The sequence below is a fragment of the Nymphaea colorata genome, chromosome 8 (genome assembly GCF_008831285.2).
Source record: "Nymphaea colorata isolate Beijing-Zhang1983 chromosome 8, ASM883128v2, whole genome shotgun sequence".
NCBI lineage: Eukaryota > Viridiplantae > Streptophyta > Magnoliopsida > Nymphaeales > Nymphaeaceae > Nymphaea > Nymphaea colorata.
Window position 1 is genome coordinate 4,306,448 of NC_045145.1, and position 22,251 is coordinate 4,328,698.

General features: G+C 37.6%; 2 protein-coding genes across 4 annotated transcripts; both read left to right on the forward strand.

The window, feature by feature from the left end:
* Window positions 1–2,948: 2,948 nt before the first annotated feature.
* LOC116259308 (UDP-glycosyltransferase 83A1-like) lies at window positions 2,949–5,255 on the forward strand. 3 transcript variants are annotated; one of them, XM_031637056.1, is made up of 2 exons: window positions 2,949–3,461; window positions 4,266–5,255. In XM_031637056.1, the coding sequence occupies exons 1-2, from the start codon at window positions 2,975–2,977 to the stop codon at window positions 5,174–5,176; spliced, it is 1,398 nt and encodes a 465-aa protein (XP_031492916.1). In that variant the 5' UTR covers window positions 2,949–2,974; the 3' UTR covers window positions 5,177–5,255. The 3 variants fall into 3 exon arrangements, with proteins under 3 accessions (XP_031492916.1, XP_031492917.1, XP_031492918.1); XM_031637057.1 differs by having other exon boundaries at window positions 4,305–5,255; XM_031637058.1 differs by having other exon boundaries at window positions 4,509–5,255.
* Window positions 5,256–9,443: 4,188 nt separating this feature from the next.
* On the forward strand, window positions 9,444–11,463 carry LOC116259210 (UDP-glycosyltransferase 83A1-like). Its single transcript, XM_031636907.2, has 2 exons — window positions 9,444–10,018; window positions 10,473–11,463. Exons 1-2 carry the CDS (start codon window positions 9,532–9,534, stop codon window positions 11,381–11,383), a joined length of 1,398 nt encoding a protein of 465 aa, XP_031492767.1. The 5' UTR covers window positions 9,444–9,531; the 3' UTR covers window positions 11,384–11,463.
* Window positions 11,464–22,251: the final 10,788 nt, after the last annotated feature.

Consider the following 22,251-nt stretch of genomic DNA (forward strand, 5'->3'; position numbering starts at 1 on the left):
TTGTAGCGCCAGAGTTGAGGGTGACAGGAAACCATCTTGCAAAGCACTTGAGGCAAATTTTAGGTTGAGTATTGCATTAAATTAATGTCGTAACAATATTGTCCTCAAAATATAGCATCTAATCAATCCAGCTTCACCTTTGTTAATTATTTTCCCCTTGAAGGTGGCATTATTCATCATTATCCATCTTTTGTTTGGCATTTTTATTGTTCATCAGTACTTCATCAATCCATAGCCGGCACTGCAAATTTTTTTTGGTTGAGGAGCATAGTGTATAGCAACCCTAATTTAGACCCCTAGAAAAATCTTACACCTTTCAAATGCATAGGAAATTAAAGAAAAAGCCAAAGGGGCACCAATATGTAATCTACAAACTATTTGGATTTGCCTAAGTGGTGATAAATAATGTTTTGTACCCATGCACCAACAAAGATTGCTAATCCAATTATAGAGAATGCCATAAATAGGGATGTCAATATATCTGACTTGGATAGGATATCCAATCGAACTGTTTCGAAAAACTCAGATATAGCAAAAATTTAATTCAGATTAAGAAATCAGGTTGGATTCAGATTTAAGAAGCAACATCTTGATAGGATTTGGATTCGGATATGCATAAATATCTGATTGGATTCAGATTCAGATCCATATCAGATTTAATTTTAAATAAATATATTTATATCTAATGTTCTTATATTTCAAAAATCGGTTGGATTCGATTCAAAATTAGATTCGGATATGAATGTAAAAGTCTGATTCTAGCTGGATTCAGATTGTAAAATCATATTTCAAATTAAAATTCAGATAGGATTTTTTTTGTTCGATTTTGAATCCAAATTCAAATATGTAAATATCCGGAAAGTGCATATAATTAAGGCTATATCCAATTTGAATCTGATCTATTAACATCCCTAAACACAAAAAGTTATTTTAGTGGGTTTTCATTTGCTTGCAATAGGATTGGCATTAAGATGTCATAATAAATATAGCAAGAGGTAAGAGAAGAATTAGTGGTAGTTTTTTTTTTTTTTTGGTTAAGACTCGGATTCAAGCTGCAATTATAATATCGTCAGTATGTAAAATAGTGATGTGATGGTCAAGGTGCAGGTCAATTTGCCTGATCTTAGAAGTTTTGAGCTTTTTGCAAGAAAATGAAGGAAGAAAATAAAAGGATGATCATAAGGTATCGAGCTTTTAGCAAGAAAAAGAAAAAAGAAAAGGATGATTATAAAGTTTACAGCTTTTGCAAGAAAAGGATGTTGGGCTTGGAGTTGGCAAACAAGGATAACAAAATTGTGAGAAAAGAAGAAATCAAGGACTAGCTGGAGCTCAAATGATAAAAATAACTTTTGGGCTGAGGGGAATTCAATTAGAAAGATGTCACACCTAGAGGGGCTGTTTGTCATCAAGAACAGACTGTCAGTGAATCTGCTTCAAAATTTAGCATAGACTCGTGGTACACATGGCTCTATGAATTTGTTTTAACTTTTTGGGCAGGTTCACTGGACAATAACAATTTGTTGATGGTGCCAGTCTCTTAGAGGCACAAATGTATAATATTTGAGACTACCTTTATGAAAAAATGGAAAATTTGTGAACTGATGTAGGCAACTATCAAACTCTTTTATTTTTATTATATAGTTAAAACATTTTACTTCTTCATAGAAATGATTGCCACTATGAGGTTTTGACCACATATTGAGAATCTCATGTCCTCATTATTCTATAAAACTGAAATCCAGTGTTTTGTTCACTCTGTTGTCCCCACCTAAAAGGGGTTTCAAGTAACCCTTGGATCCTATCAAATGCACCCATAAGGGGGCATACTTGAGACCCTTATTTTGCTTCTTTGTATTAAAAAAAGTTGAACTTAATATCAGATGGGGAGGGTCTGATTTTAAATCTATGGTTCTCATATCCTAACGATCTCAAGTGTGAGGCTATCAAAGGGCCCCTAAAGGTTTGTTTTGTCACCTGAGATCCTTGGAGATATTAGATCCATGGGTTTGAGGTTACACCTTTTCCAAGCAACCTCAAACCATAGTTTTTTAAGAGGAAACTGGATTTAAGATCCACTTTTTTCAACATATGTGGAGATTCACTCTTTTTTTAAACAGTGGATACCATTAAGAAGGAATTTGAAAGAGAATTTGAGATTAGAGAGCATCTCATATCCATAGGAAAGCAAACGCTTGAGGGGATATTAGTACCAGTACCATGGCTAATGGCTAACCGAAGCGGTTTATGTATGTCATATTAGTGCACGAAATCTTGATGTACCAGTACTATGGCTAATGGCTAAATTACCTCTAGTTAATAGAAAAATAAAACTTTTTGAAAGGATAAAAAAGAAAATAAAAAAGTAAAAAGATTAAAAAGGACATTCTTATTCAAATAATTACCGAAATGTCTCCCTCTTTCTTTTGTCATATATGGGTTGCATGCACCTAATGAGGCAAGCAACATGGTGCATGGATTTTAATCGTCGAGCCTCACTCAGGCCACATGGAAAACCTTTACAGAGCACTCCAGGCCCCTCTGGCACTTTGTCTTGTAGGATGGGCAATGCGTGGCCCCGCATGAGCGACCCCGACTGACAGATGACATATTAATGATTAATGACCGAACTTGGTTATATATGCCATGAAAATTTCGGGCACCAATAGGATTAGTGACAAAGATGCTTTTGTTTGAATAGATAAAAAAGAATTTTTTTTGTAAAGAAAAGAAAACAAATCAAAAAAAGTGAAAAGACTCAAAAGAACATTTTTTTTCTATAATTTAAAAAATGACCCTCTTTTGGCGTACGACTGTTGCGTGCACTTTTGGCGTACGACTGTTGCGTGCACCAAGGCACATGTAACTCAAACTGGTAGGTTGCGGTGAATGGTGGAAACTATATAAGAGAAGAGAGGAAGAGAAGGCGACCTTGAAGAATAAGAAGCAATTGAGCGGAAAGAGGATCGGCAAAACCATGGCCATTCCACATGCACTAGTCATTCCCTTCTATGGGCAAGGCCATGTAGCACCTCTCATGGAGCTCTCACATCACCTAGCGGATCATGGTGTTCTTGTTACCTTCGTATACACGGAGTACGTCCACAGACATGTGACGGCAGCACTGCCGGAAAACTTTTGCAGTGACTATGTTGGAAGAATCCGGCTGGCGACCATACCCGACGGCTTAGCTAGTGATGAGGACCGCCAAGATTTACACAAGGTTTTTTCTGCCATATCAAACACCATGCCGAGTTTCCTGGAGGAGCTCATACTGAAGCTGCGCGAGAAGGATGAACCCAAGATTACTTTTGTAATTGCTGATATGGTTATGGGATTCGTTTTAGATGTTGCCAAGAAACTCAACCTTCCGAGAGCTGCCTTCTGGCCTGCTTCATCCTGGACACTAACCACAGTACTCAACATTCCAAAGCTAATTGATGATGGAATCATAGATCAGAATGGTAAATTCTACCCTCGAGCAAATGATTTCAATGAACTGCATGGTCAAGTTCCTATTAGTGTACTTCTGCTAGAGTATTTGGATGAAATTTTAAAAGCATCCCATAGACAATTGAATGTTTGAAACTTGATTTTTAGTTTTCTTACCTAGCAGAACATCGCATGTAACCCCTTCAGTTAAGTCAATTAACTTTTTTTTTCGTTAGCGATGTCAATAGATCAGATTCAAATTGGATACACCATTTACTGTATTATTTTCTTTTTTGGATATTCAAATATTTGAATTCGAATTTAGATTAAAATATAAATAAGTAAACGTCATATACCAATCTGAAATCTGATTTCACAATTCAAATCCGACATTTACATCTGTATCTGAATCTTAGTCCAATAATTGAACCAGATTTGGCTGCTTTTTAAAATTTACGAGTATTGGATATAGAATATTTATTTAAAACTAAATCCAAATCAGATCAAATATTTATGTATATTTAAATCCTAGAATCCCAATCTGATCGGATGTCATTTCCTAATTCTGAATCCAATCTGCTTTCTTAATCGGTTCTTAAATTTCTATGATTTTTCAAAATACTTTGGTCGAATATCCAATTCAAATCAAACATATTGACATCCCTATTTCTGACCTCCTTTAACTACTGAAGATAGAGCAGTTTTTTTTTGCTGATAATTGTTGTTAAAAATGGATGCAAAAACGATAATTGTTGGGGGTTTCGGGTTTCACCATCTATTTTCAAAATTGACTTTTCCTATATATTAATGAAGGAAAACTTTGGCGTGCCAAACAGGGTTTCAAACGGGTAACAAATTGGTTCGATTTTCTGAAGGATTGCCGGCTTTCAAGTCTTCTCATTTGTGCTGGGTGCCCTTTGGAGATGCCAAACAGCAACGCATATTCTTCAAATACCTTCAATCGTGTGGCAACTCCGTAAGAGGCCTAAGCCACATACTCTGCAACACATTTGAGGAGCTCGAGTCGCCATTTCTTCATCTCATCAACAATGTGATTCCAATCGGTCCTCTTCTCGCAGCCAACAAAGCCAAGCACCAACCATCTTCAATCTGGGCCCAAGATTGGAGCTGCATCGACTGGCTCAATCAGCAACCATCTTCCTCAGTCATCTATGTCTCACTGGGAAGCACCACGGTGCTTAGCCGGCACCAACTTGGCGAACTCGCCCATGGACTCGAGCTCACCGGCCGGCCATTCCTCTGGGTCTCTATACCTGACCTCATGGACAGTTCCGGTGGCACTGTGTATCCGGAAGGGTTCATGGATCGAGTTGCAAAGCGTGCACTTATTGTTGGATGGGCTCCACAAAAGGAAATACTCTCTCATCCCTCGGTTGCCTGTTTCTTGACTCACTGTGGCTGGAACTCGACCATGGAAGCAGTGAGCAATGGAGTCCCCATGTTGTGTTGGCCTTACTTTGCCGACCAGTTTCTTAACCAAACCAGCATAATTGAGCTGTGGAGGGTGGGCTTGAAGCTGGCAAAGGATGATAACGAGATTGTTGGGAGAGATGAAATCAAGGAGAAATTGGAGTTGGTGATGAATTATAAAGGAATGAGAGAGAGGGTTGCCAACCTGAAAGAGAAGGGAAAGAAGGCTACCATGAAGGGTGGTGCTTCTGCTAGGAATTTTGAAGGGTTTGCAGACATGATGAAAAAGGGAAACATGAGCAGTTTGGAGCATTAAGTTTATTGCTTTCAACAAGTGTTGTTTCAACTGTAAATGATGTGTATGATTTCTATCATTGTTAATTAAAACTTGTCAAATTCTATGGCTTATGGCTATAAACCAAGGTTAAAATTAAGGACCCTGGATGCTTGGACTCAAAATTTTATCACGTCTAACTGACCCCCGAACCGAACCATGTGTGGCTGACACCAGCCTTTTAAAAGTTTTTTTATTTTTATTTTGACATATATATATATACATATATATATATATATATATATATATATATATATATAAATGTCCTCCATAGATGAGCAAGTGCCCCTCCAACCAATGCGTATGATAATACCATTTTTAGATCGGGTTGTGTTGCATGCACTGCCCGAGTGCATTCGCCTCATACGAACAAAAATTGCGTTAAGTAATTAAATTGGTGGTTTTCCACTATTTTATTGTGATTAAATTAAGCAAACACATCAATATTCATGATCTACAACCAACATTGCGTTGACTAAGTAATATATATATATATAAACACGCATATTGAGAGAGGATATAAACAGGCATATTGAGTCTCATACACTTAAATGACTTGATAATTATTTGACCATCACAACACAAGAAGAAGAAGACACATTATCTCTTTGAAAACTAGTCTATGTGTGTCATAAAGCGGCTCACCTGGCAGTTATAGGGAAGAGAGCCACATGTAAGCTTGTGTAGAGGCAGAATGAGCTGGTAGGGGTTGGGCTTGGGCATTGGGACAGTATCTAACAGGTACTCATCAGCCAGACCAACTCAGGCCCCGATCGGTCTCAACAATTGGACATCGAGCCAGCCTAATAAGTAAGGTGGACGTTGGGAAGGAGCCCCACCTTGGTCCCGGGACCAAATCAGGCCGAGTTCTGTCCCGGGCTTCAAATTTTCTCTAAAAAATTAATTTTATATGTTTCTTTATAAATATGTGTTATATATTTTAATTATAAATATGTGGTAGAAGACCCATGTTTGTATCCTTTCATCAAATACATTTGAACTAGCAAGAATGAATTGAAGCAAGTCGTAGTTTCTGAACATCTGAACATCGAGTTAGCATCTGATGGACATTTTTGCTGATGAGTTTTGGCTTTCTGCAATTGTGTCTATAAAATCATTAGTAAGATAATGGTTAAGAAAATGAAACGCGTTCTTTTAGACCGATTGGAAAGGACCAAGGAACATTTGTCCGCCAAAGATTCATTCAACATCATATTTTAATTGTCCATGAGTGAAAGATCATTTTTGTTGAAAGCTGGTATTTCAAAAGCATATGATAGAGTTGATTGGGGATTTCTAATTAGAACTTTCGATCATTCTGTATTGGTGCACAAAATTTTCGTGTGACGGTATGGTTAATAATAAAAATGCCCTTGCAGCTGACATTATTCACTGTTTCATGATTTTTATTTTTTTTTTTGCATCTTTACAATTCATCGGTACTTAATCGTATGGTTGAGGAGCACACGTATATGGCAATCCAATTTTAAAAATATTTTTTTGGGTGAGAATACAATATTTATGAATAGCATGTCAAATTTAACGAGTTATCGTTGTCATTTTGTGCCATAAAATACATTTAGCAACAGGCAGCATCTGATCAAACCGTTCATAATGATATGTCTGATACATACCTAACACATGCAGCATGGGATGGATGCAGCCAAAACAATTGCATCTCATCAGTTTGAGAATGGTTGTTAATAGACACGCATCTGCCAGATTCTTTTGAGAGTAACCATGTTAAACACTGATCATAGGCGCATTCCGATCTATACCTATTTTTTCCATCATAAAAGATTTGAGAGGCCCTTCCCACTCCCCCACGCAGGCACTTGCAAGTTGAGCCGCATGTGAGCTCACAGTCGCACAACCCCCAACATTTCTCTCTCTCTCTCTCTCTCTCTCTCTCTAAATATATATATATATATATATATATATATATATATATATATATATATATATATATACTATGGATGACGTTATTAAAGTAAAAAAAAATGATAAACTTAATATATACTTGGCATCTACCTATTCTTAAGGCTAGATTGCAAAATAAAAAACACTTTAAGCACCAAAAATTAAAGTGTCTAGTTTTTGCCTGACGTAACAGTCGGATTTCTACCAAATTCTCCTATATATATATATATATATATATATATTTGGTGCATGCCCATCAAGCACTTGCTGAAATATAGTGCTGCCTCTTAATAATTTTGCCGTTTATGTAAAGGGTTCAAGATTTTTTGAATTAGGTAGTGCCATTGAAACTAATATAACCCAATAAATAATAAAAAAGTAAAAGACTAACTTCAACAAATTCTTAGTGCTGATTATTTTACAAAAACTACAAAAATAAAAAGAGGAAAGCAAAAAGAACAAGTTCAACAAGTTCAATGCCCAAGTCCCAACCAAGAGGCGACTACACATATATAATTATCGAAGAACTTCAGTTTAAGTAATGTAAGGATTGTTCAGAAATCCTCACGTTCAAAAACATAAACCCGTAGGTCTTCTCCTAGATTACCCAGGATGCTCCCGCCAGTTTGATACGGGTATGAAGATACAAATATTTACAATAATTTTAAAAAATATGGGTATGAGGGTCCAGTATATATATATATGTTGAGTATCACAAAAAGTTCAAAATTAAAGTAATATTTAAATAAATTAATTAATAATATAAATAAAACAGTACATGTTAATAACCAAAACACACAACAACAAAATGAAAACTTAGCTGAGAACAGGTTAAATCGAGTAAAAATATATTATTAGGAACAGTTCAATACAAAAGATGCTTAGTTGTGTGTAAAGTACCCACTTTTATTGTATCGTTAAGACAGGTGCAAAGATCTTATTGAGTGGATGGACCCATGTGACTTACATTTCATACCGCCCAACCAGTGATAGAGGCGGTGTAGCTATGAATTGTAAGTCATTTTTATCCTTTTTAGAAAAGTATGCAATAAATCTGCTTTCCATTTAGCCCCAGTATTTTGCAGTCGGGTCTGCAACTCTTCGTCGTAATCCCCAAAGACTCAAATTCCTTATTTTCTTACATATTTGACATTTTTCTTCTTCAAAAGTACGGCAACATATATATATATATATATATATATATATATATATATATATATATTAACGCTATCACCATTTTTTTTACTGGTTACATGATACTGGTGTTAGGCCTAAGCATCGGGCTAGGCCAATCCGGCCTAAGCATTGAGTTCGATCTGCCCAGCGCTACCCGATAAGGAGTTGGGCTCGGCGGGGCCACAGCAACATGGCTTGACATTTCAAACCTGAGCTTAAGCTTGACCCAATTAAAAAAAGTGATATTTTTAATATAATGCAATATATAAATATAATTAATCACAATCAAATATATATAATTATATATATAGTATTATCTTAAAAAAAATAATATTAAGAATGATTTATGAGGCCAAATGAGGCCTAGTCAGGCTAAGCCAAGCCGGCCCAACAACTTATCTAGCCAGCCTAATGACCATTTTTTGGGCCAAGCTCCAGCTAGCCTGGTGCCTATTTTTTGAACTATTCCAAACCTTTGTACCATCTTAATTTTTTTGACACCAAGTTAATTTTTTTGACACCAAGAAACCACGTGGTTTTTAGTCAACAGGAATTCAATTCATTTGTATTGTAATCAAATAAGGTTTGTTGCCAAAATAGTTTAGTCATAGTATCATACCCTCAATGCGATTTGTTGACGTTGTACTGTGAGGGTTCAGAATAACATATGCGCTCCATGAATGAAGGGTCAGAATGAGAACATGAAGCAATCTGGATTCATGGAGTCTATCAAACACTGTTCGATGTTTGAATTGAAGGTTCTTCAATCTTTTAGAACAAGGATCTCATCGAAAACTTAGAACAGCTTGCCACACAAAGCACAAGTATGACCAGCATAGCATCCATTATTGGGTTCAAGAAAGCATACATTTATTGAGATTTTTTCAGATATTTTCAAAATATACAACTTTATACCTGAAAAATTCGTGTGTATAAATGACAATGAAAAAATATCCGCTTTTTCTTTCGTTCGACGTAAGCGTGTCACGTGCAGACCGAACGGCCCTCGATCTCCGACGGGTTAGTAGCCTTTTTTTTTCCATAAAGAAATGACATTGTGGTTGGTTTGGTCAGGTTGATTAAGCTGTCGTCGTAGTTATAAGACGGACAACAATGGTCGGCTCATAGTTGTTACTGCACATGCTGGCGAATCTGCAATTATAGCAAAGACGGACAGGAAAGGAGAAGGAGAGCAGGCTTTGTTGCAGAAGAGACGGCTGGAAAGAGAACACAGAAGAAGAATGGCTATTCCACACGCTCTGGTCATCCCTTTCTGTGCGCAAGGCCACGTAGCACCTCTCATGGAGTTCTCTCATCACCTAGCCGATCATGGTGTCCTTGTTACCTTCGTCTACACTGAGTACACACACAGACAAGTGAAGGCAGCACTGCCTGAAAACTTTAGCAGCGACTACGCCGGAAGAATCCGGCTGGTAACCATACCTGACGGCTTATCCACAGATGACGACCGCAAAGATGCCTGCAAACTCTTGTCTAGCTCAATGAACGCCATTCCGAGTTTCATGGAGGAGCTCGTACTGAAGATCAATGAGAAGGATGAAGAGAAGATTACGTTTGTAATTGCCGATGGGGCAATGGGTTTTCTGTTTGATGTTGCCGAGAAGCTCAACCTTCCGAGAGCTGCCGTCTGGACTGCCTCAACCTGGACACTGGCCACTCTCCTCAACATTCCAATGCTTATTGAAGATGGAGTCATCGATGAAAATGGTAAATGGTTACTATTCTTGAGCAAATGATTTGGATGTTTGGCATGTTTATGTTTCCTTGTTTTGTCAAACTACAGTTTCAAAATTTTAATTTTTTAAATTTTATATCAAATAAATGATTTTATTTAAAGAAATTTAAATATAAATTTTTTAAAACAAAAATTTTGTGGTGTGGAGGGGGTAGGCTGGCCAAGGCCTACTGCCGCCTCTCCTGGTTCTGTTCCTGTCATTTAGTGTTTGCTATTAGTTATTAGAGTAATTATGTGCCATGAAATTTCACATATTTTTTTCGTGAACATTATTTTTAGGTGCGTAAGATGAGTATTTCATCTTATTTAATTCCTAATCTCTTATAAAATACATGGACTATTTTTGGTATCTTAAATTTTAATTCTATATTCTATAATTATAACCTAATCAAAGGCCCCTTACGGAGATTTTTGACTGGTAAACAGGTTTTCAAACAGGTGACAAGATGGTTCAGCTTTCCGAAGGAGTACCTGCCTTCCGGTCAGCTCACCTGTTATGGTTGCCCTTTGAAGACACCAAAATCACAGAGATTTTCTTCAAGTGCGTTGAGAAGTCCGGCGAGTCCATGAAAGGCATAAGTCACGTACTCTGCAACACATTTGAGGAGCTCGAGTCGCCATTTCTTCATCTCATCAACAATGCAATTCCAATCGGTCCTCTTCTTCCAGCCAACAAAGCCAAGCACCAACCATCTTCAATCTGGGCCGAGGATGGGAGTTGCATCGACTGGCTCAATCAGCAACCCACTTGCTCAGTCATCTACGTCTCACTGGGAAGCACCACGGTGCTTAGCCAGCACCAACTTGGCGAACTCGCCATCGGGGTTGAGCTCACCGGCCGGCCATTCCTCTGGGTCTCTAGACCTGACATCATGGGCAGTTTCGGTGGTGCTGCCTATCCGGAAGGGTTCATGGAACGGGTTGGAAGGCGTGCACTTATTGTTGGATGGGCCCCACAAAAGGAAGTACTCTCTCATCCCTCGGTTGCCTGTTTCTTGACCCACTGTGGCTGGAACTCGACCATGGAAGCAGTGAGCAATGGAGTCCCCATGTTGTGTTGGCCTTACTTTGGCGACCAGTTTCTTAACCAGACCGCCATAGTTGAGGTGTGGAAGGTGGGCTTGGAGTTGGAGAAGGAGGATGACGGGACTGTTGCAAAAGAAGAAATCAGGGAGAAGCTGGAGTTGGTGATAAACGATGAAGGAATAAGGGAGAGGTTGACCCACTTGGAAGAGAAGGGAAAGAAGGCTACCATGAAGGGCGGTGCTTCTGCTAGGAATTTCGAAGGGTTTGTAGACATGATGAAAAAGGGGAAAATGAGCAGTTTGGAGCATTAAGTTTATTGTTTGCAAATAAGTGTGTATTGTTTTCTTATGGTATCTTAACAAGTGCTGTTTCAACTGTAAAAGATGTGTATGATTTTTATGATTGTTTTTTAAAACTTGTGTAATTCTATGGCTATAAGCCAAGGTTAAAATTAAGGACCCTGGATGCTTGGACTCAAAATTTTTTCTTGTCTGACTGACCGAGGAACCGAACCATATGTGGCTGACACCAGCCACATATATATATATATATATATATATATATATATGTGTGTGTATATCTTCCACCCATGAGTATTTATAAACAAGTGTCCCTCCAATCAATGAGTATGAGAATACCATGTTTAGATCGGGTTGTGTTTCATGCACCGCTCGCATGCATATCCCTCATGAGAACAAAAAAAGCAACATTAGCTTGAACGATCTCAAAAGGTTCAAAGAAGAAGCGGAGGTAGGTGTGGTCGGTATGGTTCTGAAACCTTCTTTTTAATGTTTTGATATGGATAAATTTGCACCTAATTATATGAATCATTTCCGTGAGACGGGTTATTTTCCCAACGCTAGTTGAAAATTTTTTTGCCTATATATTTATTGTCTCATAGACAAATTTCTAGTTCTGCCCCTGGTTCAAAGCTGAATATTCAAACATTTGAGCATCTTCTTGCCTGCCACCACATCAATTGGTGGGTCTACTTTTGTTGACCCAACACTTTTCCTGTCCCGGTTGAAGTTGCTAAGACAAGACAACAAATCCCATTGGATTTGAGGTTGGAGGTGATTTGAGATGAGTGAGTATTTCATGTTTATAGATTTATCATTTGATCCCCCTCCCACCCCGTTATAAACTCTTAGGCTTTAACCATAAAATGACGGTATCAATTCTTTTTTTTTTTCCCTAGAGCGGCAAAATCTGGTATTTATTTACACAGTGAGTTCCACATAAAAGGATCTTATAAGATCTGCCTTTAATCACATAAAAAGTGTTGAAAAAATATAAAAGAAACAGAACAAATAAGAACAAAAAATGAAAAAGTTGTTTTTATTAAATGTGCATGGTTTTTCACCATGGAAGGTCAACATGAGCCTTAGTTTTTTTCACTAAGGAAGGTCAACATGAGCCTTAGTTACATAAAACATAGAAAGAACTTAAATAGGTGAAGTTTCCATAATATTGACAACAATAAGCATGAAAAACTAAATTTGATTTTGTGGAAAGTTTTTAGTTTCATTTATCATTAATTTTGATTGATCTCGCTGGGATTTGTTTCCTTGCATCTCTCTGGAACAGTTGTCTTTCAACCTTATCGTTAACAAAAAGAAACAAAAAATAATAAAAATAATAAATAAGAGTAATAAAAATGAAAAATAAAAAAATGCAGTTTGGGATGAGAGTTGATAAGCGGTCAGTCTCTATTTTGGGTGTTAGAGGTGTCAGCTTATAAAATGAGAATTACCAATGCACAAGTTGAAGCGCAGCAAGGGCAGCACCTTGAGACACCAAAAGCAAACCTTTAGGGTTTCTCATTCTCACCTGGTAGTGGTAACAAAGATAGCTCAATCTACGTTAACAGAAATGATGACAGTTATCAAAAACTCTTGTCTAAATTAATACCGACTCCTCTTTTTAGCACCCTAGGAATTTATGCTGCAATAGTGCAAACTTTATGATAGAAGAAATTGATCAAGGTTGTTGATTAGAATAGAGTATGGTAGTCGTTGTCACAATAGGCGGCAAGGTTGTTTACTTTATAAAGGGTTCAAATCCTATGGTAGTCGTTGTCACATCTTGTTGTGCTTTTTTTAGACTGTAGTAAGTCCCGAAACAAGGTCTATGAACCTGTCTGTGGTGGACATGAGGGGGCCAGCGGCATCTCTTAGGGCGGTAGAGGAAACCGCTCACCCATAAAAAGAAATCTGGAAAAGAAAATTAATGATGAATATTATTGTGGATGGTCTTCTCATATCAAACAACTTACACTTCGATATGTATATTATCTTTTGATTTCTTTTTCTTGTACAGCCATTTTTTTCGGCTTTCCAAAAACTGAAAATATTAATGTACTCCTATCAAAATTTTTCAAAAGTTTCAAAAAGGCCTTTTCGATGGAAAGAATGGTGGCAAATTTCCATATACTTTTGCCTCCCCTCTGTTCCCCATGGCTATTGTGTGTGATGGGTAACATTGTTTCAATTTTGCTATTTTACTTCCTCCTTTATCATTTAATTTTATTTGGCACGTTTAGTTATAGATTATTTTGGCCCGGTAATATCCACATCTGTATTTACTTTTTTAACTTTGATAAATAACTATGTCAATGTTTCCGCTTACTCTTTTAAATTGCTTTATCTTGGTTAAATGCATCACTTTAATATTAATACATATTTTAAATTTAAATAGTTTCAGAATTTCCGTTATCTTTTTTAATTATTAAAGTTCAAACCGTCATGTACATATGTAACTTGTAAGATAAAAACAATTTCGTGTTAAACATCGATTAATTTTTTAACATTAAGGAGTGAATTACATCGACATATAGGATATAAATGGTGGCACATTTTCGAATCAAACCTTAGGAGTCAATGGCCTCCAACACTTTTATTAAAACATATCAAAAATTGCTATGTAGGCAGCATTACAGGGCAAAATTACAAAGAGCTTAGCATAGCAATAGTATCAAAAATTATCAAATCTTCGGTGTCAACTTCTTTGTATTTTAAATGGGTGGCCACTGATGTGCAAGTTGAAGCGTGGTGGGGGTAGCATTTCCGTGCACTGAATGCATGAGTCATGTACCTTACAGAGACAAGGGCTTGGATGATCTTAGGTTTTTTGGGTGATAGGATAAAATACTTTTCTTGCTCACTAGGCTACTTGTGCAGTATGATTTGGTGGTTTTCCACTACTTTATTGTGATTAAATTGAGTAAACAGATCAATACTCATGATCTACCTTGACTAAGTATGGCTAGTAAAGAGAAGATATAAACACATATGTTGAGTCTCATGCATCTAAATAACTTGATAGTTATTTGACCATCACAATAGAAGAAGAAGAATAAGAAGAAGAAGTTTGAAAACTAGTCTATTGTGTCATAAAACTGCTTACCTGGTTTTGTACTATCAGTTATAGGAAGGGAGCCACATGTAAGCTTGTATAGGAGTAGAATGGTTTGATAGAAGCCTGGGCATTGGGACCAGTACTTGACAGGAACTCAGTACCCAAACCAACCCAAGCCCCCATCCGGCTCAAAATTGGACATGGAGCCAGCCTAATAAATAAGGGTGGATGTTATTTGACCATCACAATAGGAGAAGAAGAATAAGAAGAAGAAGTTTGAAAACTAGTCTATTGTGTCATAAAACTGCTTACTTGGTTTTGTACTATCAGTTATACGAAGGGAGCCACATGTAAGCTTGTATAGGAGTAGAATGGTTTGATAGAAGCCTGGGCATTGGGACCAGTAATTGACAGGGACTCAGTACCCAAACCAACTCAAGCCCCCATCCGGCTCAAAATTGGACATGGAGCCAGCCTAATAAATAAGGGTGGATGTTGAGGCCGAGCCCCAGACCAAATCAGAGCTCGGGCTCCGGCCTGAAATCTTTCTCTAAAAAATTAATTTTATATGTTTTCTTTATAAATTATATATTTAAATTTTAAAAATAAATAAATAAATTGAGCCATGACTACTGAGATATTGTTGGGCTGGCTCGGGTGGACCCAACTTGGCCTAATAATTTACATATATTTTTTCACTATAAATATGTGTTTATATATTAAATCTGTATATTTTAAAACATTTACTTTTATGAAAATTGGGTTGGCCTAAGCCAAGCCCGACTTTCGATTTAAAACTTTAAAAATTTATATGTAAATCTAAAAAGTTTTAGCTTAATGTATATGAAAAGTTTCAAAATTTTTATTTCAGCTTTTGTTAAAATTTTGAAACTATAGTTTGACCTCTACAAAAAATTTATGACTCCACCCCCACTGGCCATGACCCCATAATGTTTATTTATTTATTTTATTTTTATACAAATATAACTCATAGCTTTGTGCAACAACCAGCATTAGATGATTGTTAAAGTTATGGTGAATAGAATGTGGGGCTTGCTGACAACAATTGTTGAGAAAACTCAATGTGCTTTCATCAAATCAATTACTATTAATCATTTGTTGCAAGGTAAGAAAGATGAGGTGGCATACCTCAAACAAGATCCATAGCAGAGTGTCATGGAGCTTCTTTTGAAACTGAATGCTTTGGATCAGTTTCCACCTTAGATGAGTTTAAAGTATACCGCCCAACCAGTGATACAAGCGGCGTAGCTATGAATTGTAGAACATTTTTATCCCTTTTAGAAAAGTATGCAATAAATCTGCTTTCAATTTATCGCCGTATTTTGCATTCGGGTATCTCTCTTCCAGCAGATTGCAGCTGTCGATTGAAAGGCGACCACAGAAACATAATTTTTGAAAGGAACAACTTTGAAAACGATAGATAGTGGTCAGATCCCTATCTCAATTTTTTTTTTCAAATTTACATGTAAATTTTAAAAAAATTTAATTGTCTTATATGCAAATCTTGAAAAATGATATTGGGTTTCTATTAAAATTCTGACTCCACTTATACATGCACGCTGCCCTCCAAACAATATGGGAGCCTTTTCAACTCATACCGTTCACACTCCTAATCTTCATCGCACCTTCTCCACCATAGTGTGAGTTGGAAGCAAAAAGGTAGGCCTACTCGTTTTCATGCCAACAACACCGCCACGAAAAAGGTACACTATGGTTGCCCATGAATTTGACTGTGAAATCCAATCCCTTTGCTTCTACCTAGCGAGTTACACCATTGTTCGGAGAGACGCCTAACTTGTGTAGCCCTTGCTCTGCAACAACTTGCACCTGCACCTGCACCTTAACATGTGTAGCCCTTACTCTACCAATACAGTGCAGCCTAAGCAGTAGCGAGCCTCCACATGTGTAGTCTGTGTGGAGCAAGCTGAATCCCAAACTCATAATACATGAAAAAAGAATAAAAAAAAAGCAGGTTTGTAGTATTTGCCCATTCTTTTATTTCAAGTATTAGACCTGAGCTTAGAGTCAGGCTCTGGGTACCAGGTACTTGACTCGATGCTCAACTTTTAACTGGTGCATGAAAATTTAATATGCCAATATTATTAATAACAATAGTAGTCTTGTTTAATAAGCAAATTTAAGGCAAAAAATAATAAAAGGACTTGAAAAAAACATTTTTTCTACTAATTAAAAAATTTCCCTTTTTCTTTCGAGTGCGTGTGTCACGTGTACATGGAGTTTTTTTTTTCGTAAAGAAATGACATCGTGGTTGATTTAGTCAGGTTGATTCAGCTGTTGCCGTTAGTTATATGACGGACAGAGAATGGTAAGTTCGTAGTTACTGCACATGTTGGTGAATCTGCAATTATAAAAGAGAGGGACAGAAAAGGAAATAGAGAGCAGGCTTTGCTGCAGAAGAGACGTCTGCAAAGAGGACGCAGAAGAAGAATGGCTATTCCACACGCTCTGGTCATCCCTTTCTGTGGGCAAGGCCACGTATCAGCGCTCTGGCAGATCATGGTATTGTTGTTAGCTTGGTCTACACTGAGTACACACATAGACAATGAAAGAAAAGATGCAAGACTAAGATTTTTAAGTGGTTCGGAGTAAAATCCTACGTCCGCTGTCTCTCACACCTATTAGGTGATGAATGTGAGGTTCCCTTAATGTGAGAATTTATACATGATTTGTTGAAGAGATTGTTAAACAATCCTTCCTTGATTTTTTTGTTTCTATAATCCTTTCTTTCTCTTTTGATAAACGGACGTTGCCACTTTTCTTGCCTAGATTCTTGCCTTTGTGATCTTGATTGATTTCTCCAGATTTAACAAGAACAGTTGCCTTTTTGCTGGATTTGTCACGATCTTCATGATTTTCTTCAATCGCCATGTGATCTTGATTGATTTCTTCCAATCTAACGAGAACAGTTGCCTTGTTGCTGGATTTGTCTTGATTTTCTTCATTTGTTGAACTGGCATGATCTCCACAATTTCCTTCATCCGGTGGACAGCTGTAACTATCAGCAGTTTGTGCGTTTACATCCCCCTTCAATCTCGAGCGTAGGTTGTAGCAAAGATCGAGATTGTGGCCTAGAGCTGTCAACCGATGATGGGGAAGAGGCTTGGTAAACATATCAGCTAGCTGATGAGTGGTCGAAATATATTGAGTAACTAACGATCCAAGAGCCACATTTTCTCATACGAAATGAAAATCAAGCTCAATATGCTTTATCCGAGAGTGATGTGCCGTTTTGATGGTGGATTGCAGGGCGGACAGATTGTCACATAACAACAAGAGAGATTGAGAAAGAAACATTCCAAGATCTCGAAGAATAAATGTGATCCAAGTGAGCTCTGCTATTGTTGTTGCAAGGGCACGATATTCAGCTTCACAAGAAGATCTTGCAACACTGTTGTTTTTTGGATGCCCAAGAAATACAATTGGGGCCTAGAAAAGTGCAGTAGCCAGTGGTAGAACGACGAGTGGACGGACAGCCGGCCCAATCTGCATCAGAATAAGCTCGGATTGATAATTTTCTGGGCTTAAAGAATTGCATTCCAAGAGAGATAGTGCCCTGAATATAATGAAGAATGCGTTTCAGCAGCTGAAAATGTCGCAGGGAAGGAGCATGCATAAACTGTGACGCATAACTAACAGCATAAGTGATGTCTGGTCGAGTGAAAGTAAGATATTGCAGAGCTCCAACATGACTGCGATACAACGTAGCATTGGGATATGCTTCTTCTTCTACAGTGCTGTTGTTATAGACATTAGTAACTATTGGCATAACAGTTGATCGGCATGATTGCATCTGAGCACGTTCTAGGATGTCCATAGCATAGCGTTGCTGATTGAGAAACAGGCCGAAAGCAGTGCGTTGGACTTGAATGCCTAAGAAGTAATGTAAGTCCCCAAGATCTGTCATAGCAAAAGTACGAGATACTTCATTCTGAAAGGATGCAAGAAAAGTTGGACTGCACCCGGTGAGAATAATATCATCCACATATAAGAAAAGAATGGTTACAGTCGATTGTTGGAGTCTCACAAATAACGAAGGATCTGCAGAGCTGGCTTGAAAATTGTGAGAGAATAAAAATTGAGCAAAGCGATCATACCAACCTCACGGGGCTTGTTTAAGACCATATAGAGCATGATTTAATTTGCAAACATGGTGAGGAAACCGAGCATCTTGGAAACCTGGAGGCTGCTCAATAAAAACAGTTTCAGTCAAATATCCATTCAGAAATGCATTTTTGACATCAAGTTGTTTAAGAGGCCAGCCATACATAAGAGCAATAGAAAGTATGATCCGAATAGTTGCTGGTTTAACAACTGGTGAGAAGGTTTCAAGAAAATTCACGCCTTCAATTTGAGTATAGCCCTGGGCCACCAGCCTTGCTTTAAGTCTTTCAATGTGGCCTTCACTATTCAATTTTGTTTTGTAAACCCATCGGCTGCCAATAATATGCATGGAGGGGTCACGAGGTACCAAGGTCCAAGTATCATTTGCAATCAAAGCTGTCATTTCATCTTCCATAGCATGCCTCCAGCTGGGATGTTTAAGGGCAATGGAGAAATGTTTAGGTTCAGCGGGAGCAAGGGTAGTTAATATGTATTTGGGATTGAGTTTGACAATACCATGTTGAGAACGTGTGACCATAGGGTGAGACGGTCTGGTCATGGTATTAGGTAAGGCATTAGATGGGATAGGAGGAGGAGGACTAGGTGGCGATGGTGAAGGAGGAGGTGGCGAGCTAGGAGATGGCTCTGATACAATGAAAGAAAAGATGCAAGACTAAGATTTTTAAGTGGTTCGGAGTAAAATCCTACGTCCACTGTCTCTCACACCTATTAGGTGATGGATGTGAGGTTCCCTTAATGTGAGAATTTATACATGATTTGTTGAAGAGATTGTTAAACAATCCTTCCTTGATTTTTTTGTTTCTATAATCCTTTCTTTCTCTTTTGATAAACAGACGTTGCCACTTTTCTTGCATAGATTCTTGCTTTTGTGATCTTGATTGATTTCTCCATATTTAACAAGAACAGTTGCCTTTTTGCTGGATTTGTCATGATCTTCATGATTTTCTTCAATCGCCGTGTGATCTTGATTGATTTCTTCCAATCTAGCGAGAACAGTTGCCTTGTTGCTGGATTTGTCTTGATTTTGTTCATTTGTTGAACTGGCATGATCTCCACAATTTCCTTCATCCGGTGGACAGCTGTAACTATCAGCAGTTTGTGCGTTAACAGACAAGTGATGGCGGCACTGCCTGAAAACTTTAGCAGCGACTATGCCGGAAGAATACGGGTGGTAACCATACCCGACGGCTTATCTACAGATGACGACCGCAAAGATGTCTGCAAGGTCTTGTCCAGCTCAATGAGCGCCATTCCGAGTTTCTTGGAGGAGCTCGTACTGAAGTTCAGTGAGAAGGATGAAGAGAAGAATACGTTTGTAATTGCCGATGGTGCGATGGGTTTTCTGTTTGATGTTGCCGAGAGGCTCAACCTTCCAAGAGCTGCCGTCTCAACTGCCTCAACCTGGACACTGGCCACTCTCCTCAACATTCCATTGCTTATTGAAGATGGAGTCATCGATGAAAATGGTAAATGGTTACTATTCTTGACCAAATGATTTGGATGTTTGGCATGTTTATGTTTCTTTTTATGTTTCTTTTTTAGCAGTGACACAGTGCTACAAACTTTTTATGAGAAAGTCAAACTACAGTTTCAAAATTTTTAATTTTTAAAATTGCATAATATGTCTTGGGGTGTTGCCTTTGCCACGCTTTAACTTGTATGTTAGTGGTTTCCTTTTTACACAAAGTTGAACGATCCAAGGATTTAAAACAGGAACTGGCCACCTACCAGCCCCTTTTTCAACTATTATGCCAACCCCCTTGAGGTTGCTTGCAAACACTATTTGAAAATTGTTTTTAAGTTGTCTTCAAGTTTAATATGTTTGGATATGATCTTCATGGTCTCAAATAATATTTGACTAATATATATATTGGAATCAACTCATGTGGATGTTTGGCTAATCATTCACCAATTAATTGTTAATTTTATTCTTGTAGATCTTATTTATGCAACAAAATTAGTCAATTGGTTTCAACAACCGAATTTTGTTTGCTTTGAGCCATCTAGAAAACAGTTGAAATTTAAATAGCATTCATAAAGAGTTGATCATGCATGTCTAGAATATGATTTTCTCGGATCCGCCATAATAGGAACCTTCTCATGTCTAGGTGCTTCAATTGACATATCCGGTTTGGGTCGCTCCATGATATTGAGATAAATATAATTTGAATCTGAATATCCGACCAAACGGCTTAAGAAAATCAGTTATGAAAAAGTATAGGTTAACACTTGATAAGAAATCGGTTCGGATTTTGGATATGAAATGACATCTAATCATATTTGGATTTGAAGTTAAATAAATATCCAATCAAATGTTGGATTTGGATCGGGTTTAGTTATAAATAAATAGTTTACATGCAATTTTTATACATTTTGAATCAGTTCTTAACTTGTCGTAATGCAGTTCAGATCCAGTTTAAGAGTTTGATTCAGGTATAAAATTAAAATCAAAATTCAGCTTGTTAATCCAGATTCAGACATGATATGGACTTCTTCATTCATGTTTGAGTTTGAATTCCAATTCAAATATTTGAAGGGTTTGTGAACATCGTGAAAAGGAAAGCATGATCAGTTTAGGGTAGCGAGTTTATTACTTTCATGATCAAAGAGAGAAATAATTTCTTATGATTTCTTAACAAATTTTCTGTTTCAACGGGTATCCGCAGGAAGAATAATTTTAAGGTCAAAGGGACCTTTAACACCAAGTCTTTACATGACCAGTCGATGACTATATGTAAGAGAGGTCATGTTTAAAATCAAGCCCGTGGGTTTAACCGAGTCATTTCTGGATATGCTCTAACTGTCATGTACATAACTGTTGTGCAACTTAATTCCGTTTTGGCCCGTTCCATTGTTGAGATCGGGTGGCATAATACTGAATCTTTGATTTCTTCCTACCATCCAAGTTTTGAGATCCAAAGGGGTTGGTTTAGTGGGATAAGCCACATAGCAGTAAAGCAAACCCAAGGATTTAATACAAGTCATGAGCTCAAACCAGGCTCTAGCTCCTGCATGCTGATCTGGGTAAAGATTCTTACGTCTTAGAGTCCAAGGAGACTTCACCTCAGAGTTTTTCACCATTGAGAATGCTAGCAAAGGCGTAGGAAGTTAAACCAGCAAAGTTCTCTGCAATCAGAAAAGAAAAAGAGAGTCCACAGCTGCCGATTTGTATCAGCAAATCCTTTACACAAGAATATTTACCAGGAATGGGTGAGTCAAAAGAATACTTTCGTTTAGAAAACTACCTCCTCTTTAGCTACTCCTAAATACTGGCAAGGATCCTACATAAATTAGTTATTAATAAATTAATGCAAGACTAAAGTACTGGTTAGTACCTTAAAATTAGTGAATTACACCAAGGCTCCACTGTTCACGTCAGGCTAGAGTCATCACTTTCCTTCCTCTCACACCCACCCTGTTTAATTGGCAGGAGAGGGAGAGAAATGAATGGAAAAAAGGTCTCCCTTGTGGTTGGCACCACGGAATATGCATGCAGCTTGCCCTCCAAGAACTTAGGGTCTTGGTATTCCTTCTATTAAAAGTCCTCTCTACGGCAAGTGTAGTGCTATATGGTGATGCAATTGGTCTCCGTCAACCACAACAGCTTTGCAATTTCTTCTCTATCAAGCAATTGAACTTGCTTCCTCCTCCATTTTGG